General features: G+C 41.4%; 3 protein-coding genes across 3 annotated transcripts in view; 1 reads left to right on the plus strand and 2 right to left on the minus strand.

The window, feature by feature from the left end:
• rnf144aa (ring finger protein 144aa) overlaps nt 1-8,165 on the minus strand; it is a 38,856-nt gene extending 30,691 nt beyond the window's left edge. Inside the window, exon 1 of the mRNA XM_061696493.1 lies at nt 7,645-8,165. The gene's annotated coding sequence lies outside the window, so the exon portion shown is untranslated. The remainder of the gene's footprint in view (nt 1-7,644) is intronic.
• Nucleotides 8,166-8,772: 607 nt separating this feature from the next.
• Nucleotides 8,773-14,665, minus strand: rsad2 (radical S-adenosyl methionine domain containing 2). Its single transcript, XM_061696273.1, has 6 exons — nt 12,768-14,665; nt 12,537-12,698; nt 10,736-10,965; nt 10,500-10,649; nt 9,381-9,413; nt 8,773-9,215 (listed from the first exon to the last, which is right to left on the minus strand). Exons 1-6 carry the CDS (start codon nt 13,066-13,068, stop codon nt 9,051-9,053), a joined length of 1,041 nt encoding a protein of 346 aa, XP_061552257.1. The 5' UTR covers nt 13,069-14,665; the 3' UTR covers nt 8,773-9,050.
• Nucleotides 14,224-21,030, plus strand: cmpk2 (cytidine monophosphate (UMP-CMP) kinase 2, mitochondrial). Its single transcript, XM_061696272.1, has 5 exons — nt 14,224-14,867; nt 15,930-16,050; nt 16,538-16,739; nt 18,267-18,500; nt 19,615-21,030. The coding sequence occupies exons 1-5, from the start codon at nt 14,277-14,279 to the stop codon at nt 19,733-19,735; spliced, it is 1,269 nt and encodes a 422-aa protein (XP_061552256.1). The 5' UTR covers nt 14,224-14,276; the 3' UTR covers nt 19,736-21,030.
• Nucleotides 21,031-25,533: the final 4,503 nt, after the last annotated feature.

Consider the following 25,533-nt stretch of genomic DNA (forward strand, 5'->3'; position numbering starts at 1 on the left):
ACTGTGGAAAACAACAGGGGAGTTTGTTAGCAGGATGACCGATCGCAAGTTTATTCAGATAACCTGATAAAGCTGCAATTTCATTCTCCTTCTTAAGTCTAAGGTATTTTTCTGAGATTAGCAAAGAGCACTCCCTTCTCCTCTAACTTACTTCTTTAAAAGGAGATCAAACTTTACCGTGGCTATTTAAAGATATTATTGACAAAGTAAGTTGAGGGAGATTTGCCGTCAGTTACATTTGTTTTGGGCTTTTTCTTTTCTGTCAAAACCAGCAAACACATCAACAGCAGTGTCATCTCATTTAGAACATCTAAAGTTGAACCTGAGTTTGACCCCCAAAAAATACATTTTATTTACACTTGTATGACCATTACGTTGTTGAAGTATTACATAAAACATTGGCTGTACAGTAAATAAAGATTTTATAATGGCTAAAGGTCATCCCCAGGAATGATGTCTCATTCCATTGTTTCTTTTGGGAAAAACATACTTTTACAACATCAATGCGAACAATTCAGATGTTGACCTGCCTCAAGTATGTGACTTTACAGGTTCAACAGCCTAGTAAACATAATTTATAAAATGCATTTATTTGATAAGACGTGATTCAAATATTTCCTAACCATGTGTGGTATTGACTCCTACCCGCTGACACTCTTAGATTTATGCCCACCTCTTGATTCATCTATTTCTACAGTGGTTACTCATTGCCAAATGACGCTAGTCCAAGTCTGGATGCCCTCTGTTCTCTTCTGAAGTGTAGGCGGCAGAGTTCAGTGATAGACGCACAAATAGTAAGAGCATCGGTCTGGCATATTCCCAGTTAAGAGTAAGCGTGAACACAAAACGCAGTTTTTTGTTGAACTGAGCTGAACTCGGCCGAGGCAAAATATTTATATCTCCTCATCCGAAATATCGCTTTCATTTCGTTCCATATTAGTTGTGACAGAGTTTCTGGCACAGGGAGCAGAAGTGGAAAGCAAAACATGTTTGAAGAAAGTAACCTTTTTTTTCCCCACCCTGTTGTAAAAACTCAATTTCAACCACATTAGAAATAGCTCTGCTTCATGCATGGTCCTGAATAATGTGTAAGTGGGGCATTTTGGCAGGAGACATCCAAACAATTCGGCCTAGCTGTGTAAAATGTGCATGTTCTCCCATGCTTGGGTGTGTTTTCTCCACGTACTCCAGTTTCCTCCTACATTCCAAAACCATGCAAGCATGTTAGGTTAATTGAAGACCAAATGTGTGAATGTGAGTGTGAATGCTTCTTCATCCATATGTGCGACTGGCTGGCGACCAGTTTAGTTGTACCCTGCCTCTTGCCCAGTCAGCTAGGATAGGCTGCAGCTCACCCTTGACACTAATGTGGCTCAGCAGTACAAAAAAAATAAAAAAAATTTAAATAATAAAATAAAAAAGGATGGATAATCCAAAAATCTTTGTTCATCTATCAGGGATCTCATTTGATGTGCGTCCCATCTCCTTGGCACACAAAAATGATGAGGGACGCAAAAATGACGCATGCATGCTCGCATATGTTTTAGCATGCATGCATGCTACTGTATGTTTTAAGCTACTGTATGTTTCACCATGCCTGCGCCCAATAATACGGTGCGCCTTATGCATGTGTTAAATACAGAAATAGACCCTGTAACTGAGACTGCGCCTTTTAATACGGTGCGCCCTATGGTCGTGAAAATCCCAGTAAGGGTTATAGGGAATACGTGAAACGCCATTATGAACCAAAAAAAAACCAAAGGTTTTGAACAAGCATAACCGCTGAGACGGTTCAAATAAGCTTTGTTAAATTAAACTATGCAAAATTGCTTAAGACTTCACTGTTGGATCAAGAGGCCAACCAGAAAAGGGGAAACTCAAACTTTATTTTTCTTAAGATCAGCACTTTATTTGAACATGTATGCTCTTTTTATTTACTTGCTCTTATTGTTAAATGCAGCCCTACTTTTATTTAAAAAATGAGAGAACATTACACAGTTGTGCTCATATGTTTGATTACCAGGGCAGAATTTGGAATATGTGTACAAGTCTTTATTATTCTCTAATATCATTATATCAGTGGCATTTAAAAAAAACATGGATACGATCATTTATCTTGAAAGTTTTTGTGAAAATATATTGTTCTAAAAAGAATTTGCTTTCGTGGCAGGCCTAAACAAATAATATATTGATAGAGAGCAAGAGAGAAATAGATATTGTACAAATAGTATATAAGACTAAAGATTAAAGAGTAACAACTGTAATAAAAGTCTGCAAGATAGCAGAACCGAAAGCAAGAACCACGATGTAGGTTCTTGCGGAGGATTACTGTATCTGTATTCTATGATGATAAGTTGCAGGGACTCATTGCTACAGGGCTGGGAATCATTGTTTCCATGACATGTGCATCCCAGGACTCACATAGTCTCAAGTGTAAAATGATCGGTGATATATCTATGCCATCAAAGTATAGTGACAGGCGGAGCAAATGAATGCTCTTCCATTAAATGGCAGAAGGTAGAATACAACCTGTGTAACCACCTGTTGTCATTCATACAACAGAATAATTAATGGCTTCCTGGGAGTATATCAGTATATTTTCGAAGAATAATTAAATTTGTGAGTAAACACTGCTGTGGCCGCTTATGGTGCACCCTTCGGCGGCCACAACAGCGCATTGTCCTGCTGAATTTCAACAGAGGCAAAGTAGGGAAACTTGTCCCTTGCGGCGCGGCTGCTGGTCATTATGCCGAGGCTCAGGGGCTGCTTAAGTGTGTGCATTGAGAGAGTGTGCTGTGAGAGAAGGCACATATTTGATTGACAGCTGAAAGTTCTGGGGAGGCGGGGTTTTGAGAGCATTCAGCGAGCATTCAGAATATCTCTATCCTTGAGCATTTTGAAGCCTGATTTCACATACATTTTTAATTCATTTATTCGTTCATTGTCCAGCTTGTTAACAATACTCTTTTCTGTGGTGTGTCAAATTTACAAGACACTTTTTTGGCCTCTTATGTTGGTCTTTAACAGGATCAGTGTCTTCACATAGATGATATGTATTATTATTAATAACATAAAGAACATTTTAGGCAAAATTTGGCCTCTTATGTTGGTCTTTAACAGGATCAGTGTCTTCACATAGATGATATGTATTATTATTAATAACAAAGAACATTTTAGGCAAATTTTGGCCTCTTATGTTGGTCTTTAACAGGATCAGTGTCTTCACATAGATGATATGTATTATTATTAATAACAAAGAACATTTTAGGCAAATTTTCTATTTCAGAAGTATGTATCAAACTGGTACCCCTTCACATAAATTAGTAGCCAAGAAGCAGCTCTTAGTTTCAAAAAGGTTGCTAAACCCCTGTCGCAAAAATAACATGCATGTTTTGGAATGTGGAGGGAAGCCAGAGGACCTGGTGAAAATCCACACATGCATGAGGAGAACATTCAAACTCCACACGGCCGAGATTCAAACCCAAACCTCAAACATGCTAACCACAAGGCAATGTGCTGGCTCAATACCTTATCTTATGTGCAACAACTAAACAACAAAGCAAGAACAAACATCCTTTTAATTACTGTAATTTCTCGTGTACAATGTACATTTTTCCCCCAAAAAATAGTCAAAAGTCAATAGTGTGCATTATACATAGGTACAGGGGAAAATGGAAAAAAAAAACGTTCACATTTTATAAATGTATGCCGCCATCGAGAGGTTATGAAAAAGCTATACACTTTCATTCCAATGTCAGGGAGCTGGTCAGGGACGGAGATCTTGTTTTTAAGATACTTTTAACTTGCTTTTAATCAAACTGTTGCTTTAATACATGTGTAAAAACAATCACAACTACTGTGCTGAACAGACAACTGATCTCCATGTTGATAAATGACATGATGTTTACATACAGTAGATCTGCAAGTCACACGTCTGTATAACAGTTGTTCTGATTAAATGTAGTGGTGCAACTCCAGCTCGGACTAGATCACGTCACATGAAAGCAGTTGACCTGAGAGCTTAAAGGTCCCATATTCTCGCTATTTAGACCTCCATGGAGCGACTCTCTAACATGGACTTAGTATAAAAGTGGCAATTTCATTTAAAAAAAAAAAAAAAAAAAAAAAACACCTTAATTTTGTCATACGAGTGTCCAGAAAGGGCCCCTCTGACAGCTATTTCTGTTTGACCCAGTTTTGTATCCGCTTTGTCCATATTTGGCTAAAACCGTCCCTTTTCCTGTAATTGGTTGCCTCCGTGTAGAAGACCCACTTGTGAGAACATGGCCGTTTGTTATGTTGACAGCGCTGGCTCGGAAAGGGAAGGCGGAGAGCTTCGCTAGTGATGTAGATAAGCTCAAGAAATTCTAATGACCTGATTTCTGGCCTCTCAGCAGTAAAACGTCTGGAATTCAGGAACGCGTGGACAATTTTTACTGAGGCACCATAGAGACAATATTACATCCCAAATATTGTACTAGAAAAAGTTAGTTTGGCAAAATATGTCCCCTTTAACTCGGAATGATTTAAACTGGAATGAAAAAAAAGTCTGGATGTAAACCTGTCTACTATTGGAAAGAGACGTATTGATTACCATAGTCAAGCAAATATGTACTAACCCGCTAACTTTGCCAGTATGGGGAACATCACCACATTCGCTTTTCCCCATTTGGTGTTGCTATAAAAAAGTCAATCCACACTAGAATTTGGTCTCTACCTATTTACTTTGTTTCTTATTTTCACAGCTGCCCGTTTAGGCGGCAAACTGGAGTTAGTCGCACTCTGCTTGTAGCTCCCAAGTAGCAAATTTGACCACCTGACCTCCTTGATACCATTGTTCGATCAATATAAGCTTGAAATGTCAATTAACGATAAATTAAGTGATGCTGCCTATCCCTATGTCATACTGTGACATGCCATAAGTGATGATGACTGTTGGTTCAATGTACACCAGATTTCTACCTTAGCCTAGTTCTCCCAGGTCTTATCCAAAACAAAGGTTTGAATACAATTTGCCAGAGTATGTTTGGGCGTTAGAATTCCACTGATGCAAGTACTGAAAGTGCACTGGACACATTAGCACTTTGCAAGAGAAGAGTATATAATATAATAACCCATCCCCCAATTTCGTTGAACACTGTGCAATGACAAAAAAGATCCAAATTCTAATTCTAATTCTATACATACAAACAGGACAACAATACTGTAGTCCAGTATTTCTGTTTTGGGTGTAACATTCTTCTCTGTGCTTAAAACAATGTGGTTGTCTTTTGTTGTTTTTTTAAATCACCAGCCAAACAATGCAGTTTTCAGTCAAAAATGGTGGTCGAACTGCAAAAGGCATTTTCTTTGTCATTGTATCCCCTTAATGTTCTACATCTATATAGATTCATGCTTCTATTGTAATCATGTGTAATCCCTTTGGACTCACATGCAGTCATCCAGTTTTCCAAGCATCACAAACTTCTTCTTCCTCACTCTTAAGTAAACTCATCTTTCCTGTGGGAGTGGGCCGACAGTCGTCAGGTGTTTCTGTTCTGCGCGGGCCATCCTTTTACTTATTTTCAGCAAAGTGGGTCTTGGTGTGTTTGATTCTCAACTGGAACCTTTCAAGAACATTTTCTCCACGACAGAGAGGTTGTTGTCACAACGACGACGGTGAGTCTGAACCCAGTATGTCAGAAGTGTGCATTTTACTCATTAATTAGCCAATCTAAATTTGTTAAAAGCATGACACTAGAGAGTATATCAATAGCACACAATAAGGGATTACACAGTAGAACATGCCATGTCAACTAGGGTGGACCTCTGGGTGCTGTCAAAAATACATTGCAACAGTGTTAAATCATTTTTACTTTAGGCGGCTACGCACATACCAACAACCGTGCGAAATCTGAGCATTTTCCCTCCTTGCGCCAGTCAATAAAGTCAGATTCTTGGATGTCTGAAAATTATCCCGAGCAAATATCCTGTGGTTTGGGTTGTGTTCAGTGATTTTTTTTTCCTCCCCAGTCTGTTCCGAAAATGGCTGGGACCTACAATCATAAATGTTAAACCTGTTCATTATTTCTGCTCACAAATCCTTGTGTGCATGGTAAACACTGAGTTCGCCAAATGGCAGACTATATCACTGTAATGTGAAATGGAACAATAACTAATTAGAAAGTGACCTGAAGCTTGCGCTGTTGCCGGGCTACACACATCCCTACAATCAGCCAAAATGTGAGTATTTTCCCAGGTTTGCGATCAAAATCTGCAAGGTCCGATTCTCTGTGTCCGAAAGATTATCATGACGAGCGATTATCTTATGGTGTGGGGTGTGTCCAGAATAATCTTTCCTCCTCGACCTGCTCGGAAAACAGCTTGGGCTGACAATCACAAATGTTGAACCTGTTCGATATTTCCGCTCGCTGTCTAGTATTTACAGAGAAGCCACCAAATCTGCGACTCTGACGTACAATGGAAGGATGCCCAATTAGAAGTCTACTCCTGTTGCCGGAAACAAACAGATGAGCAACTGGTTGTGTTGCGTTTGTACACCGTTTCGCTTAATTAATTCAATACCAAATTACCAAATGTTAAGAAGCGTTTACAACCGCAATCCAGTTACCAGATAAACAATTTACCTAGCTTCTTCTTCTACCATCCATCCATTTTCCGAGCCGCTAATCCTCACTAGGGTCGCGGGCGTGCTGGAGCCTATCCCAGCTATCACCGGGCAGGAGGCGGGGTACACCCCGAACTGGTTGCCAGCCAATCGCAGGGTACATACAAACAAACACACCATTCTCACTCACAGTCACATCTACGGACAATTTAGAGTCTCCAATTAATGCATGTTTTTGGGATGTGGGAGGAAACCGGAGTGCCCGGAGAAAACCCACTCAGGCACGGGGAGAACATGCAAACTCCACACAGGCGGGGACGGGGATTGAACCCGGGTCCTCAGAACTGGGAGGCTGATGCTCTAACCAGTCTTCCACCGTGCCGCCTCTTCTTCTTCTACCATTACTCTTTATTCTTCTGTGCATTTTTCAGCAGTTTGGATGCCCTGTGGCACCATGCCTTTCACATGTCAGTCTTGGCGGTACAATGAAAGACATTGTTTGGGAGAGAAGAGACTTGTCATGGTTAGTCGAGATCACGATATACAGTATGTGCAGTGTACTGTGTCGGTCATCTTGAGTACATGACCACAGAGCAGTAAGCACACTTCATTATGTGTGGGGTTTCTCACATTGTAACAATCGGTGAAGATCTTAACATTCGTTATGTGTGTAGACAACTTAAAAAAAATAAATAGGAGGTAGAACACAACAAGATGAGGCAGTAGTCATGTGCACACACATCCCGAGCCAATGGAATGTCGAGCTGTCAAGCCTGATTTGAATGGACATGTCTATAACGTGAGTGCACACTGAGGAAAGGCAAGTTGGTACTGCAAAATGGAAATAGAGTAGCAGACCACAAAATGACCTTTCCGGGGTAAGAATCGACGTTAGATGCGAGGCTGTGGTGAGCAACAAATGCAGCAAAATCTACAAAAAGATCTGATGTCATTGTTGTTGAGATGAAGGGGGTGGGAGTAAAAACCTTGCAGTTCTTCATGAGCCACACTCATGTTAAGAGGCAAGTACACCTTACCTGGCTCCCTGGGATGACGCCGTCTTGATGGTGGAACCTCAGCAGCAGGAGGAGGAGGGGACGTGAAGATTATCTCCTGGGTTGGATTGATCAAAAAATAAAAATCGTCCAGCCAAACGAGTGAGACGGGTGGGTTGTGGGGTTACTTCAGGCGGGCTGATGTTGCTTATCCATGGTCCTTGTGTGCCCAGTCGACGAACATCGGCACCGCAAAACAGTCGCGTCCAAACAAGCAAAACAGCCCGTTAATGTCTCGTTACTCCTGGCAGGTACGTAAGAAGCCTCCTAACTGTGCTTTCCTTGCGTGCCAGGCTCTGGGTTCCGTCAAGAGTGCGCAATGTCCGCCAGTTTTCTGCGACATGCGAACGTCCTTCCTTGTGCTTAAAAAAGAGGAAGGAGGAGGCGGCGCGTTTACCTCTCAGCCGTCGCTGCTGCTGCCACCCTCAGAAAAAAATTGAGTCCACTGCTGGGACGCCATAGTCGGTGAGGTGGAGCGCCTTCCTGCTTGCCGCTTAGAGAAGGCTTACAGCAAACACTAAGTGCTATTTTTAAACCAGCCACACCGCCCCCTGCAGGTCAAACGTAGCCATCGCACCTTCCCCTACGCGTCCAGTGGTCACGTGGTTTTGTTTTCCGTGGGATATGAAACACTCAATCTAATGAGATCCAATAAATAAGTGATGTATCCAAAATGTTGCTTTCACTTGCGGCTTACAGACATATAATGGCTTTATTGTGAATTCTCCCCGCTATCCGGGGTCAATACTGTGTGTGCACAATAATGTGCCCCCAGATAGAGGGAAGATGGATGGATGGATGAATGCATGGATTTGTGGTGATGGGAGCCCACCAACAATATTTGATGGAAATGGCCTTTTGTGTATGTAGAAAAAGTTTTAAATCTTTGAGTCCAGCTCACAAAAATGGGAGCAAAAACAAAAGTGTTGCATTTATATTTTTGTTCAGTGTATGTATTACACAATAAAAATAGCGGCAGCGCGAAACATTGTTGGGGTTTACTGTATATTTAATATTTTTATAAGCTTGGTCCCCGCTGCCCCAGTTCCAAAACCCCATCTGCCCCCCTATATATGTGCATATCTGAAACTCAACACAAAACGATATACATATTTTTCTTGGCAGTTTTATTAATTTTTACCCTGAAATCACAACACATGTAGGATCCTAAAAATATATTCATATATATATATATATATATATATATCATAGGTCAACCATTAACAACACTGAGGGTTACTGGTTTAAACATATTGAGTCTAAGTTACCCTGCTTTGCATAGCAAAAGACAGTGCTAATGATAAAAAGAAGTGGAAATCACAAGAAAAAAATAAGAAAAAATGCTTGCACTCTGTCCATACAATTTAATATCCTTGGGTGGTATAACTTCACCACTGCAGCTTCATATCAGCTTTGCTCCACACATACTTCCCTCCCCGTTTTAGAAACATTTTCTCATCAAATCCACTAAAGCTGATGGCCGCGCTCACGCCAACATCAAGGATGGACTTGGATGGGTCCTTTCGACCCTCTCGACAGTCGAGGAAACGCATCTGGCGGAGGGAAGGGGGGAAAAAAGCTATTTGAACGCCTCATTGCTAAACAGAGAACAGGCATAAAATCTACCCCCACCAATTTAAATTAATCCAGTATTGCTAATGACTCTGCAGTGAATGATGTAATCAGGCATGTTAAGTGGAACAAGACAAATCACTTACATATTCATCCAAGATCAAGTAAGAATTCCTCATCTGTGAAGACAAAACCACAAACATTTGTTTTCGTTCATTGGCCACAAGTATACAAAAAGTTCCAATGAAAGATATAATTCTTTGACTAGAGTGTCACATTGGAATAATAAACAGTTTGACTGAAATATGGATCCATCCATTTTCTATAATGCTTATCCTTATGGTCATAGGTTAGCTGGAGTTCATCCTAGCTGACTTGAGAGAGAGGCGGGGTGCACCCTGGACTGGTTTGCGAGCCAATCGCAAGGAACATATAGACAAACAAGGATTCACACACACACACACACACACACACACACACATACACACGCACACACACTCAGACCTGCGGATATTTTGAAGTCTTCAATTAGCTTAACACGTCAACAGTTTTAAGTACGATTTACATGGTACTTTTACAGGGGACATTGTGTTCGCTTAAATTTTAAAAACAAAAAAAAAAAAACAAGAACATACAATTACAATCAGGTCCTTGCAGCAGTCGCTGTTCAGGCCCTAATAAACCACCAACTGTAACAGATTAGGGATGGGCATGACTTGATTTTAACTTTCTTTGACTGACTATAGCAGCATGGTGAACTAGTGGTTAGCACATCTGCTATGCTTGCGTGGGCTTTCTCCGGGTACTCAGGCTTCCGCCCACATTCCAAAATCATGCATTTGAAGTTAATTGAAGAATCTACATTGTCCAAAGGTGTGAATGTGAGTGTGAATGGTTGGTTGTTTATATCCATCCTACATAAGGAGGTGACAACTCCGGTGTGTACTCCACTTCTTGCCCAAAGTCAGCTTGGATAGGCTCCAGCTCCAGACTCCTGTTTCCACACCAGTGTTTTATTACGCAGAATAATGCTGCCCGGGGAAGTTTTGCCACAGCACTGTGGATGTACCTAAACTTGTGATTTTTTTTTGGACAGCAAACCAGTTGAGACTGAATTAACAGCACCTCTGCAATCAAGTAGTGCACTCCATTTGGCCTCAATGGCTTCAAGACACGATTAATCCACACAATCAATTCCACACTATTTGTAACAATCAATTAATTGATTCTTATGCCCATGCCGAATAAAATCAATCTAATGGTACCTTCTCATTGGACTCAGGAACCAGGCACGAAATACTACTGTGTCTGTCCAGAAACTCCTGAAATTGGTGGTCGCTGATGGTGAACCTCTCTGCTTCTCTCAGGGCTTTCTCGCCTGCATTCTCACCATCAATCAGAAGACACTGGAACACCTAAAATCAAGATAAAAACATTTAAATTGACAATAAACATGGTGGCAAAAATAAAGTCCTCTCCAATTCTACATCAAATCAAGTACCTTCCATCGGACTGGGTTGAGCTGAATGATGTGATCCGTCATGTCCTCGTCCACATTAAAGGTGTTGATGACTGAATTTATTTTAAAGGCCACTTTATATTGCTGACACCAGTTCTGGATCTTGGAGAGATTGTTCAGGTGGCTCTTTCTGCCTTGAGCTCGGCCAATCAGCTGGTTGGTAGCTTCTTCAAAACTGTCACACGATATGGCCAGGATGTCAAGATGGTCGCCTATGTCAGAAGGAGGACCAGAATTGCGAGAGCGACACGGAGCACAAACTGTAAACTCTGGTACAGAAAAGTGCTTTTTTTTTTTTTTTTTTTAAATGTTATCTTTTTATGTTAGGTAACCATTTATTAGCTCTTTATCGAGTGAGAAACCATATTTGATAACTCAGGAGGGCTCAGTGTAAAACAGCAAAACTGTTATTTTTACTATTGGAAAAATGAAATTGTGAAAGCACAATTAGAACGCACATAGTGAGGAAGTTGGTACATTACAATTCTATCAACCTGTCCATAGAAACAGTTGGACAAATCAATGTTCGAGAGTACTGTATTAGAAAAAGGAAAATAACTAAAAATGCACCATGGTAGGTGAACACAATGTACTGTAGAAACCCTCAGGCGTTTTTAGACTTTTCAACAGAGTGTGGTGGCTCGACCTGCTGGGGAAAATGGTAAATTACCATTGCAGCAACCTTTTACAAGAAGGAAAAACAACAAAAATGTACAATACAGACAAGATATATTAAAATAATAAACAATAATATGTGAGCCTTTAGGTGGCATGGTGGCGACTGGTTAGAGCGTAAGCCTCACAGTTCTGAGGACCCGGGTTCAATCCCCGGCCCCGCCTGTGTGGAGTTTGCATGTTCTCCCCGTGCCTGTGTGGGTTTTCTCCGGGCACTCTGGTTTCCTCCCACATCCCAAAAACATGCATTAATTGGAGACTCTAAATTGCCCGTAGATGTGACTGTGAGTGCGAATGGTTGTTTGTTTGTATGTGCCCTGCGATTGACTGGCAACCGGTTCAGGGTGTACCCCGCCTACTGAAAATCAAATCAACAATGGAATTCTTCTAACAAACAGGAGATTCCAGTTTTAGGGAGTTAAGTAACGAGTTCCTGGTACAGGAGGAGGCCGAATACGCAAAGATAAGGGAAACCTTAAAAGTAGAGTTTGGGAGAGGTGGCTCATTGGGGTGCAATACACAATGAATAGAAGCATTCCAATGTGAACAACAACGGGTAAGGGTACGCCCTTTGACTCTTTGCCAGATGGCTGCAGACTGATTGACTGTACTCTTACCTACATAATAATCATGCACTATATGTATATATACACATATATATACTCTCTCTCTCTCTCCATATATATATATATATATATATATATATATATATTTTTTTTTACGACAGAAGACGATCCATTGATCCATTTTCTATACTGCTTATCCTCATTAGGGTTGCAGGTGAGCTGGAAACTATCCCAGCTGACATTGGGCTAGAGGCGGGCTGGTTGCCAGTTAATAGCAGGGCACATATAGACGAACAACTATTTACACTCGCATTAACACCTACAGTATGGACAAGTTAGAATTTGCAGTCAACGTAACATGCATCTTTTTAGAATGTGGGAGAAAGCTGCAGTCCCCAGGGAAACCCCACGCAAACATGGAGAGAACATGCAAAGTATACAGAGGAAGGCCAGAGCCAAGATTCAAACTCCCAACCTCAGAACTGTGAGGCAGACCCGCTAACCACTAGTTCATCGTGCTGCCAAAAGATAACCATATTTACCATATTTCTGGAACCACTGTTCCTTGATCATGCTGCCGTTGCTGACTATGCTGACACTTGGAAGTTGCAAGTCTTGTTTGCAGTATTGGACCAACTTTCCAAGAAAGTCTCCTTTTTCGTGCAAGAATGGCTCTCCTCCAGAGAAGTTGATTTTTTCCATACCTGAGAAAGACAGATTTTAATAAACTATATTGGTGAAGCGACACATAACATAAACATCATGTTATTTACCGGAATCCCTCAGTAGTTTGAGGCCCCACTTGGCTTCCTCCAGAGGTAGCACAAAGGACGTTTTAGCCGTATGAAAGCAAAATCCACACTTGTAGTTACACTTGCGTGTAAAATGGTAGTTTACACTGGTCGGAGTCACAGCATTTGGACTGGCTTTGATGACATCTGGGTCGGATCCCGGTCCTGCAACGGTTCCTTTGGTCAAGGAGAAAGTTCTGTCCAATACACTAATACAAAAGGAGAGGATAGTTCTGATGCAGAACTGCATGAGCAGCAAAGGACCTGTAAAAACAGAGGACATATTAATTTTCCGAGCAGCTGTCTCACTCTCAGTTATGGACGGTTCCAAACAACCCACTGTGGTGATGTTTTACTCAGCACTGCTACTTAAATAGAGCCGGGAAGATCAGCTGACTAGCCTCATCGTTTCTGTTTTCAAACAATGAAAATGAAACTAACTGCTGGCACTGTGAGCAGATATGCGCTAAACTGAAATGTATATATAGAGTAGCTACTCTTTGGGCACCCCAAGCTTTTAATACTGTCCTTTAGCAAAACTGAAAATCATTAAAGCTATATACGGAATAATTTTTTTACTTTTTCCATTTTCTGCAAGGTTGAACATTGAACAGGTTGTGTAGTTTGACCAAACTTCCTTCCACCCATTTTCTTGACTGGTAATAAATATGAAAATTCCACTCACTGCAAAGCAGACATGTTAAGAGCTTTACCACCATTTGCCTTTTTCATGTCATGCACAGTCTTATTTGTATGTGGTTATGAGGCACATTTCACTGCATGCTACACAAGTATATGTGACAAACAGAAGTGTATTGGTCATTATGAATACTTCTGGTTATTTTTAGATTATATATTTTCTTCTGTTCAGGAAACTAATATAAGAGGCTCGTTCCCACAATGACACACCATGTACATATACTCAGAATATCTAACCAGCCAAGATAACGCATAGTCAATCAACATCCATCCATAGCGCTTGTCCTCATTAGGGTCGCGGGTAAACTGGAACCTGTCCCACACTTTGGGGGAGGGGTACACCTTGGACTGGTTGCCAGTTTATTCCAAGGCACATACTAAAGACATGCAAACCCACACACAGGATGGCCATAGCTGTGATTTCAACTCCAAACCTCAGAGCAGTGAGGCAGTCATGCTAACCACTAGTTCACCATGCTGTTCAGTGCATAAACTTCAATAAGTAATAAATATAAATAAAATACATTAAAAAAACACTTTTGAGAGAGATTAAATTCATCAATCTTTAGTGATTGGAGTTTTTCACCTATCTTTTTTTTTGTTTTTCACATAAACTAGTATCTTGAAATACTGTGGTTGGCCGATATAGTGTTGTAAACATGTTTGGCTTGAGGGCGATTGCGTAACATCTTCCAGGCTGAGGCCAAAGTTTCGTTTCCAGCCCAGTGTTTACTTTCGTTTTCCCTTCCGCAGGCAGCCTGAAGTCTGAAAACCGTAACACACACACACGCGATGTCAAGGCGGACCATGGCACTTCTCTCCCGGTGGTCCTCTCGTGTTTTCTCCGTGGACGTGGATGGAGAGACTGTTTACTTTAAAATCCACGACAACCAACCCGGGAAAGGAGGAAAAGAAGAAGTGCAGCGGTTGTTTGGAACCGTCCATAAGGATGCCAAGTGTTACTCTCTGCTCGTTTCCACCGGGGACAAAATCCACACCGCCAGGTTTCACTGGGAACTCAAAGACAAACTGTTGAAGGATCTTCCTGCACAGTGTCGTTTATCGCCGATGCGCTCGTTTCTGCCTAACGTCAAAGACTCCCTTGTACATGGCTATTTCTTGCAAGCTGCTTGCCAGGAGAGCTCCGTCACGACCGAGCGACTTTTACGACAGTGGCTGCAGCTTGACGACCCGTTGTTCGTGTGCTCGTACCTGCGTGACAATGAGGAGGGCGCTCTACGGTGGACTCAGCACCTGTGGAACCACGAACACAAACACGGCATAGTACCGTTACAAGCGCCACAGTACCACCCGGCAACACTCAACCTGATCGATTCCGATGTTTTCTACAGTTTCCAAGCGGCCCGTGATGTTTTTGACAAGGTTAATGATGGTTACGTCACGTCTAAATTCCAGTACAGTATGCACTGATAAGCGGACACTTTATTGGATACACGCGCGCTCTGTAATAATGCACAGTTTCAATAATAACTAAAATAATTAACTTTGTATCAATATCTAAATCCAGTATTGCAAAAATCACCATCCCATCATCCCATGTGCAAGTGGGTGTACCTAATGTCGTGGCTGGTAATTGTGTTCTGACGTAATACAAATGTGCAGATTTGAATATTTGGCGTCCTCACGTGGTGACATGCGGTATATCAAATTACGTGCAACCAATGTTTTCCTGCATTACAACAGTATTTGCATGTTTGTTCTGAAAATTACACTTAACCATATTTCAGCCAGGTTTCCCCAATATGTGATAAAGACCACCTTAAGTTTAATGATTTAATTATTTTTCAATTGGATTTTTCCTACAGTAGGCCATATGTTCATCAATCAAAATGTGTTTGGATTGAAAACATAGCTGGTGCAAAATTGTATTCAGTTAAAATGATATCAGTTGAAAATAATTTGCCAAGCGGGCAGCACAGTGCCTGAGTAGTTTGCACGTCTGCCTCACAGTTTTGAAATTTGGGGTTTGAATCTTGGCTCAAGCCTCCCTGTGTGGAGTTTGCATGTTCTCTCCATGCTTGTGTGGGTTTTCTCCAGGTACTGCGACTTCCTCTCACATTCCCAAAACATGGCTGTCCGTTTCATTGAAGACTCTAAATTATTCATAGGTGTGAATTGTTGATTTTCTATATGTGTCCTGCGACGGGCTGGCGACCATTCCAGAGCGTTAGCTGGTGTAGGCTCCAGTGTGATGGCTGGGTGATAGGATGAACAATTACAAAGGTTCTATTAGATTTTTTTTTTTTTAGCTGCACTGTCCCACCAGAGAACTTACAGTATATTAAATCTTGAAAAATTTCCCAAATTAGAAGCTGATGATCCAAATTTTGATTGTCTGATCTCTGTGGAGGTCTGCTTTTTACTTGACTCCTCTATCTCTGTGTTTATATTTAAAACAGAAAAGTGATTGTGGGTGTCTTGCAGTGCGCTGACATCATTCCGGAGGCTGCATCTGTACTGGAGCTGCTGCCTTGCGGCGGCGGTGTGGAGGCCAGAAGCGAACCAGACTTCCCCGTTATTGTCTTGGAAGGCCTGGATGCCACAGGTTAATGCCATTAGGCCACAAATAAAGACATGACCACCATGATGTATGGATGTTATGTGAAAGCAATGGCCGCTCGCTGTCTGCTGAAGCTATTATCTACCAGTGAGCTCAGCCTAATGGAATATCGTGTATCATGACCTCAGAAGAGAAATGTTGTCAGGAGAATGGTTTATTGAATAACTCATTCATGCGATACTGTTTTGGCAAGCCTCATGAAAACCTGTGATGCAGCTGAACCTTTTTTTTTTTTATAGGTCATCAACTTTTTACAGAGCCCCTAAAGGGACATGTGGGGCAGGGGGGAACAAAAAACTTGTTTCTCATTCTAATGAGAACGTTTCTCGTTACAATGAGAAAGTTTCTCGTTACAATGAGAAACTAAGATTTTTTTTTTTCCCATGTCCCTTTAGGGGCGCTGTAACTTTTCAACAGCAGTGTGATAAAATTTTAAGATTTTACTCTTCCCCCCTCTCTTTTCCCATCACAGGTAAAACCACGTTGACCGAGTCTCTCAGGGATACGCTGGGGGCCACTATTCTGCGTTCCCCTCCGCAGTGTCTTTCCCCCTGGAGGGCCCGCTTTGATCACGAGCCACCCATCCTCCGAAGGGCCTTCTACGCACTGGGCAACTACATCACAGCACAACAAATTTCCCACCAAAGCTCCAAGACACCTGTCATTATTGACAGGTAAAGAGTTTTGACCTGAGTCAAGTCTGGTAGCCAATATTGCGGTACATCTTTCTCACCCCGCTGTATTGCATTTTTGTAAACAATGTTTTTTACTTGGTTTTTACATTATGTTTACTTACTGGAATGCCCTCGCATGTGAGAAAGGAGAGTCACAGTCGCCGATGCACTTTTCAGCCGTGAACTGAATGCTGGGAAAACGGTAAAAGACAGTGAGCAACTGAGCACACTCATGCAGAGGCTTCTGTCTGCACAGCTCTCACCCAGACACTTGCAGGCAGATTTGCTGACATAACACGGCACCTGGGCCAACTATAAAAAAAAAAATTGTTTTTTAAATTTATTATAATTTAAAAAAAATATGGTTTCTCATTGATGGGTGTGGAATGTATATCCCACAATAAACAGGGGTTCACTGTAGTTGAAGAAGAAATGGAAGTTTGGCTAACTGTTAGCTTATCTGGTAACTGCATTGCGGTTGCAAAGTCTTGTTATTTTTTAATGTGGTGGATGACTTGGGAGAAACATCGGTAACCAGTTGCTCTTCTACAGTTAGGGGGTCTGTGGCTTGGCAAAACATGCATGCAACAAACACAAATATTAAAAAAAAAAAATTTCTATGATTTATATATATATAACCCCTGTTTATTGTGGGATATACATTCCACACCCACCAATGAGAATAGAGAATATATATATATATATATATATATATATATATATAAATATATATATTTTATATATATATAAAAAAAATAAAAAAATGGCGGCACGGTGGCCGACTGGTTAGAGCGTCAGCCTCACAGTTCTGAAGACCGGGTTCAATCCGCGGCCCCGCCTGTGTGGAGTTTGCATGTTCTCCCCTTGCCTGCGTGGGTTTTCTCCGGGCACTCCGGTTTCCTCCCACATCCCAAAAACATGCATTAATTGGAGACTCTAAATTACCCGTAGGCATGACTGTGAGTGCGAATGGTTGTTTGTTTCTATGTGCCCTGCGATTGGCTGGCAACCAGTTCAGCGTGTACCCCACCTCCTGCCCGATGACAGCTGGGATAGACTCCAGCAAGCCCGCGACCCTTGTGAGGAGAAGCGGCTCAGAAAATGGATGGATATATATATAATTTCTCTTAAAGTGTGGTTATATATACACACATGAAAAGGTAGTTATCAGCTGCCTCATGCATCTGGCGCCCCCTAACCACAGGCATCTTGTTTTGTCTCGCAGCAAATGAAAATGCAATATCAAAGGGAGGAGCACGGTCTGCTTTCTTATCCGCGCATGAAAACAAAAGATTATATGATGTTAGAATTACATAGAATACATTTTATTATTGTAAAGTTTTCTAAACACACCGCAGACACCTGGATAATCGCTCAGGATAATCTTTGAGAGATACCTGATAGTCGGGCCTTCGCTGACTTTATTTATGAGGAAAAATTATCCATACAGTATGTGTGTACCCCACTTAAGATGGAGGAGACACCAGAGCAGATAACAGCACAAGGGTGACCATTACTTGTACTCAGGTTCTGGCACAGCACGGCTGCTTATGCCATCGCCACAGCTGTAAGCGGTCCAGTGTGTGACCTCCCAGCAGAGGGCTCCGAGCTGTACCGCTGGCCCAGTGACCTTCTCCAACCAAGTCTGGTTGTCCTTCTTACACTGGACCCCGAGGAGAGGAAGAGGAGGCTGAGAGACAGAGGTCAAGGGGAGACCGAAGAGGAGCATGAGCTGGATTGCAACCAACTGTTCCGACTCAGGTAATGACATATTTGTCAAGTATTTTATCAGTGTACCCCGACTTTTAATGGAAAGCAGAAATCTGATCACACAACAATGCCCAATGCCCAGGAGACGCACTTAAAGACTATATATAGTGTAGTTACATGTTTCTTAGGTTAATTGAAGACTAAATGGTCCAAGAGGTGTGAATGTGAGGGTGAATGGTTGTTTGTCTATGTTTGTTTATACAGTATGTGCCCTGCAATGGGCTGATGAGTCAGCAAGGATAGGCTCCAGCTCACCCGTGACCCTAGAAAGGATGAGCGGTACAGAAAATGGATGGATGGATGTGTGTATTGAGTTATTTAATAATGTTTTATACAAGAACAGATTTTTACTGCAAAGCCAACAATCAAATTGACTCTCTGAGCTTATCACAGTTGTCAGTCATGATTTCTTTTCTCGACTTGTACGCTTTGAGGTCGGAGTGGGATGTTTCCTACATCACAAAAGCGTTGAGCACAATATCATTTAATCAAGAATGGATGTTAAGTGTTTTACCCATTGCTATGACCTGACCTGAACGTGTAGAGACAGGGAACATCGTCAGGTTATCTCAGTGTGCGTCAGATCCATCAAACACTTAATCAATTACTTTCTTGTGAGAGGGGCTGAGAGGGGAGGGGGTAGCTGATGAGGAAGCGCAGGTGATTAGTTGTTGAAGCGTTGTGCTCCATTAAAGCAAGTAAAAGAACTCAACAGCCATGGCCGGAGCAGCAGGCCGCTGCGCAGACAGGTCGATGGCTACTTTCATTCATCTTTTCTCCTGACATAATGGCCTTTCCACATGGGACAGCCAGAAGTTGGGCCAGCACAATTAGAAAATGGAGGAGAGATTGTGCAGACTTGGTCAATCACTATCACAAGGACTCATTTGTCTCTGGAAATGGCTGTGCTCTGGGCCATGTGTGGTGTTTCTTTTCTCATATATTTCAAGGATGCTGCACCATTCATCACTGTCTTCTATGTTCACCATCATTGAGGGGCTCACTTTGAGTAATCACAACAAACACTGCTGATGTAAAGTGCTCTTTGCTTTGAACGTTGTCTTAATTTGTTGACAAATGCGATTGTCCATGTGTGTATTTGCAGAGTGGAGGAGGCTTACAGGAGGATCAGTGGTCCAACTTGCATCAGGGTGGACGCCAGCTCCTCTGCAGAGCAAGTGCTCCAACAAGTGCTGCTTTTAATTAAGGGCAAATGCCACTTGTAAACAGCTCTCTTGTCTTTGGTGTCTGAGCATCAAGTGGATGCACTACCTCTACTGGCCACTGGGTGCCAGTAAAGGGATGTGAATGGCACGGAGGTAAAATGTTAGTGAAGTGAGATGCACAGGGGTGTGGGGGGCGGGCAGAGGAGTCACATTCACCCAATCAGAAATACATATTCATCCGGACACGCATGCACACAATCCCTAAACCAAAGAGTGTATTTAACTGGTGTTGTGAGCTTGCAGAAATCACACCAAGTATCCTTCAGGCCCTGTGGAGCGCCACTTACTCACAGCCTCTTGTACTTGTGACAGAACGCAGGAAAAGTAGAGAACTAATGTACGTAACAGGCACTTAAATTCAAGCTGTAAGAGCAAGTGAAATGTAAAGCAGAATTATAAGGCATAATTGAAATTGAAGTTTAAGAGTTGAACATTTACATTCACTCTGCGATATCAATGTCACATGCATTCAAGCTGAGAGCAAATAACCAGTGTTGGGCAAGCTACTTGGAAAATGCAGTGAGCTAAACTGCAAGTTATTCTACATTAAAAGAAGCTTCACTACACTGTACCAGAGACATAGCAACCTAAGCTACAATAAAATGACAAACTACATCAAAGCATATTTTAGACATTGAGCACTCTAACCAAAATAATTCTCAGTAACATAATCCAAAGTTATGCTTTTCAGTTCATCTGTCATCTGAATTTTCTTACCTCTAAATTCACTTCACACACAAAAAAACGCTAGCTAGTGCTAAGTTAGCTGTTGATGACTGCTGACTGAGTTGATGTGTTGGATGCGCACAGGGTTTTCTTTCTGGGGTTGCACTTACTGCAACTGTGAGGACTTGATAAGTTACATGAATTTTCCAAGGTATCGCCATGGGGATTCACAAGATGTGAGACGTCTCACATCTTGTGAATCCCTGTCATTGTCTCCCGTTTCTATCACGCTGCGCTGCATTATCAGACAATTTGCGGGCATCTTTTTATTCACAGTCTCGGGCGGAGAGTACGTGCCATCAAACGGAAGAGATGCATTCAAGGTTTAGAACTGCTTGGGGAAGCGTAGTAGCTTCTGTGGACACCACTGTGTTATTGGATCACAAAAGTATTAGCTTCACTAATAAAAAGTTATTTGATGTTGAAAACTACCATGTTAAGACCATGCTACCGACAAATGTTAAAGTAGTACTGCCGCTACTTGTAATGTTGCTACTGCCCAACATTGGTTATCGTAACGCTGAATAATTAAATTAACACGCAACATCTTTTAGATGGGGGGGGGGGGGGGGGGGGAGTACAATAAACTCGTTGTGCAATGTGTACCCTAAATGAATTGTTGGAGCATCTTTTGTTTAAACAACAGCACTCAGTCTTTTTGAGATATCAGCATGGCAAGTTCACTTGGCAAATTCCAAGGGCATGTCTTATACAAAGACCCCTTCATATCACCCCACTGATCTTCAATTGGATTTACAGCTGCCCTCTGACTGAGCTATTCCAAAACATAATTTTTTCTTCTGGTAAAAACTTTTTGTTTTTGTTTTTGTATGTATTCTTGGGTATGTTCACTTTTTTTCTATCCACTTTATGTTCCACAATACCTGTGTGAAGGCCAATTTTTTTCCTCCCTCAATGCACAGTGGTTGTTATGAATCAATTTTACAAAACAGACTTCTTTAATGTTTAGGTGTGTTCAATGAGAGCATGCACTAGCTGGACATTTGATCTAATGTGATTGGATGTAAGAGCAATATAAAAAAAACATCAGAAAGATAATCATGATCAGATGTTTAAGTAAAAATGGTTGTGGTTGGAATTTGATGCAGTGCATCATGTGTTTCTGATTTTGTCCCTCTGTCCCGAAACAAAATATTAGAAACATCACTGATGCATTTCAGTTCTACACCAATACAAAGCATGCAAGCAGCGATGAAAGGGCCCCTCGCCTTTTTCATGGCAAAACTCAAAATCATCAAAACTTTGATGCCATGCTCTACCCACATTAGTTTGCGTGCGCAAAAAAAATAATAATTGTATCACCTATCTATCTAATATTACCTATTTGTAATTTTCTGGGGAATGTTCTGTCAAGGCACTGGTTTTGTGCTCAGCCCAAAGCAATGAAATCATTTTGGCACTATATGGTGGAATGTTGATGTTGTTGGGTTTAATTATTTCACAGTATTTTTTCGTTTACATTCGAAATGGCCTCTTCTGTTGGCATCCTGGTCCTCGAATGCACCTCATGCACCGTCAATAAAGTTACATATGTTTTGGCATCTCTTCTGATTCAGCTTTTAAAAAAAGCTTCTACTTTGTTGTTACATTTGCCTGTATTCCCTAAGATTGTTTATTGTGTATAGTTGCCAAAATGTGAGTTTAATGACTTAAACCCGGTTATGTAAAGTAATAGTGTACATATTTTTTCGCATATTTGTTGTGTGATGTCAATTTGTGTTGGCATGTTATTTTGGCTAGTATATAACTAGTATTATTGATGAGTGTCAAGTGAACGTGTTTTGTTAGTTTAGAATAATTTAACTAGTGAATACAGTCATTTATGTATAACATGGGTTCATGATAGTTGCATGGAGTGCTTTATGGTCCTCTCCATTTAAGTGCTTTGCTGCCTTCATGTTGTCAATAATTTGCGGATTTACACTATTCGTGGCAGGACTCAGTCCCACATATAGTGGGGGTTCACTATATGTCCATATTAGTACGGCTTTGACTAAGTATGATTGTCTTTAACTTTGTAATACAACCCCAATTCCGATGAAGTTGAGACATTGTGTTAAACATAAATAAAAACAGAATACAATGATTGGCAAATCATGGTCAACCTATATTTAATTGAATACGCTACAAAGACAAGATATTTAATGTTCAAACTGATAAAATTTATTGTTTTTAAAGTAATCATTAACTTAGAATTTTTTATAGCTGCAACACATTCCAAAAAAGATGGGACAGGTGGCAAAAAAGACTGAGAAAGTTGCGGAATGCGCATCAAACACCTGTTTGGAACATCCCACAGGTGAACAGGCTAATTGGGAACAGGTGGGTGCCATGATTGGGTATAAAAGCATCTTCCCTGAATTGCTCAGTCATTCACAAGCAAAGATGGGGCGAGGTTCACCTCTTTGTGAACAAGTGCGTGAGAAAATAGTCGAACAGGTTAAGGACAATGTTCCTCAACGTACAATTGCAAGGAATTTAAGGATTTCATCAACTACGGTCCATAATATCATCAAAAGGTTCAGAGAATCTGGAGAAATCACTGCATGCAAGCGGCAAGGCCGAAAACCAACATTGAATGCTCGTGACCTTCGATTCCTCAGGCGGCACTGCATCAAAACCCGACATCATGTGTAAAGGATATAGCCACATGGGCTCAGGAACACTAAAGAAAACCAATGTCAGTACATATAGCTCGGCGCTAAGTACAACTTGAAACTCTACTATGCAAAGCAAAAGCCATTTATCAAACATCACCCAGAAACGCCGCCGGTTTCTCTGGGCCTGAGCTCATCTAAGATGGACTGATGCAAAGTGGAAAAGTGTGCTGTGGTCCGACGAGTCCACATTTCAAATTGTTTTTGGAAATTGTGGGCGTCGTTTCCTCCGGGCCAAAGAGGAAAAGAACCATCCGGACTGTTATGGATGCAAAGTTCAAAAGCCAGCATCTGTGATGGTATGGGGCTGTGTTAGTGCCAATGGCACGGGTACCTTACAGATCTGTGAAGGCACCATTAATGCTGAAAGGTACATACAGGTTTTGGAGAAACATGCTGCCATCCAAGTAACGTCTTTTTCATGGACGCCCCTGCTTATTTCAGCAAGACAATGCCAAACCACATTCTGCACGTGTTACAACAGCGTGGCTTCGTAGTAAAAGAGTGTGGGTACTAGACTGGCTTCCCTGCAGTCCAGACCTGTCTCCCATTGAAAATGTGTGGCGCATTATGAAGCATAAAATACGACAACGGAGACCCCGGACTGTTGAACAGCTGAAGCTGTACATCAAGCACGAATGGGAAAGAATTCCACCGAAAAAGCTTCAACAATTAGTGTCCTCAGTTCTCAAATGTTTATTGAATGTTGTTAAAAGAAAAGGTGATGTAACACAGTGGTAAACATGACCCTGTCCCAGCCTTTGTGGAATGTGTTGCAGCCATTAAATTCTAAGTTAATGATTATTTGCTAAAAACAAATTTTATCAGTTTGAACATTAAATATCTTGTCTTTGTAGTGTATTCAATTAAACATAGGTTGAACATGAGTTGCAAAACATTGTATTCTGTTTTTATTTATGTTTAACACAAAATCCCAACTTCATTGGAATTGGGGATGTACGTCTTGTATTCTTCTCAGTAACATCTAATATCATGGCCAGTGAGAGTATAATGTTTGTATTTGATGTTCTCATGGGTGCAGGTGGGCACACATGAACAATATGAATATACACCGACTGCACAAGCATGACCATTTAGCGAGGGCGCATACTGTAAGTCATTTATTCAGGGAGGAAGTGTATATTTGGCCTATGTGATGGGAAGATTAATTGGGGGTTTTAGTAATTATGAGCTTGGCAAAGCCAGGGGCTCTAAAAGACAAAGTGACCCATCTCTTTCGCCGTGATGCATCAGCAGCACCCCAACCACCACAGACCCTATTCATATGGCAATGAATGGAGCACTGTATATCAATGTCATTGTGCTGCTCCCCCACATAAGCGCATGGATTACTCCTTCTACCAATTATGCTGCTGTGCATGCAAAAACGTAACCATCACATGAAATCCCGGAAAGTAAAATAAGGTGTTTATTGAGTATCCATCCCTGCAGGTGGTAAGTATCACAGTGGAGTTTATTGAATTCATTAGTAACCAGCCACCTGGCAACACAGTGGATGTGCTGTATGAGATGAAGAATTTTTGATAGCTGCTAACACAGTAGCCTCTTTCTCAAGAGAGGTTAAATTTATGAAGTTGGAGAGCAAAGCAATTAGGTACTAGGCTGTATACCATACATCATGGCCGAATGTAAACGTGTGTGTGTGTGTGTGTGGTGGCAGCAATATTTCCATGTCAGATATTGCTCTGCTTTGTTATTCTTGGCAACAAAAAGTGAGCAGTGATATCACCCCATTACCGTCATACAACTATAAAATTATAGTTTTAATACAATATAATCACTATACTTTACATGTGCACTCAAATAATTATACTTTTGTAAATAGTGGGTTTTCCTTTTTCATTTATTTACTCTTGCAAAAACAACTTAGTATGCATGCACACAAACGGCACGGCTATACAGTATGTTAAAGCAATCTGCTTCCGATCTGTGAACCCACTACGACAAAAATCAAGGCCACGTTTATGTCCAAAACGGCAGAATCTGTCGTGGGCTCAGCATACACACACAGCCTGGCAGACTAACACACATACAGTACATACACACACCTCACCCTGTGCAGAGCCACTTTGCACTACACTCCTCAACTTCAATATTTCATCTGCGCAACAGAGGAGGCACGACAGCGAGGAGGAAAGCCCTCCATGAAATAATTAAAGATCCAGCAGGGATGTGGCCACAGCAGCCGCCGTCCCGTCCTAAGTAATAGATCAAATGAAAGCTGTCCCTCAGATCATTAATAATGAGTGGGGTATGGAGACTGAAGGGGTGCAGGGGAATAACAAGGGGAGGCATGAGGGTTGGTGTAGCTTGGGCATGCACAAGGTGTTCAATATACTGTATGTGTGTGCATTTGGGTTTGAATAGTCATCT

The sequence above is a fragment of the Phycodurus eques genome, chromosome 14 (assembly GCF_024500275.1).
Source record: "Phycodurus eques isolate BA_2022a chromosome 14, UOR_Pequ_1.1, whole genome shotgun sequence".
In the NCBI taxonomy this organism is placed as follows: Eukaryota; Metazoa; Chordata; class Actinopteri; order Syngnathiformes; family Syngnathidae; genus Phycodurus; species Phycodurus eques.

What these genes read in the sequence shown, in the direction of transcription:
- rsad2 (XM_061696273.1), bottom strand. Translation starts at nt 13,068, where the DNA reads ATGTCCTCTGTTTTTACAGGTCCTTTGCTGCTCATGCAGTTCTGCATC. An exon ending in ACAGTGGTTCCAGAAATATG is followed by an intron (nt 10,966 to 12,536) that starts GTAAATATGGTT and finishes CTTCTGACATAG; the next exon opens with GCGACCATCTTGACATCCTG. An exon ending in ACTTGATCTTGGATGAATAT is followed by an intron (nt 9,216 to 9,380) that starts GTAAGTGATTTG and finishes TCCCTCCGCCAG; the next exon opens with ATGCGTTTCCTCGACTGTCG.
- cmpk2 (XM_061696272.1), top strand. Translation starts at nt 14,277, where the DNA reads ATGTCAAGGCGGACCATGGCACTTCTCTCCCGGTGGTCCTCTCGTGTT. An exon ending in CCCGTGATGTTTTTGACAAG is followed by an intron (nt 14,868 to 15,929) that starts GTTAATGATGGT and finishes GGTGTCTTGCAG; the next exon opens with TGCGCTGACATCATTCCGGA. An exon ending in ACACCTGTCATTATTGACAG is followed by an intron (nt 16,740 to 18,266) that starts GTAAAGAGTTTT and finishes ACTTGTACTCAG; the next exon opens with GTTCTGGCACAGCACGGCTG.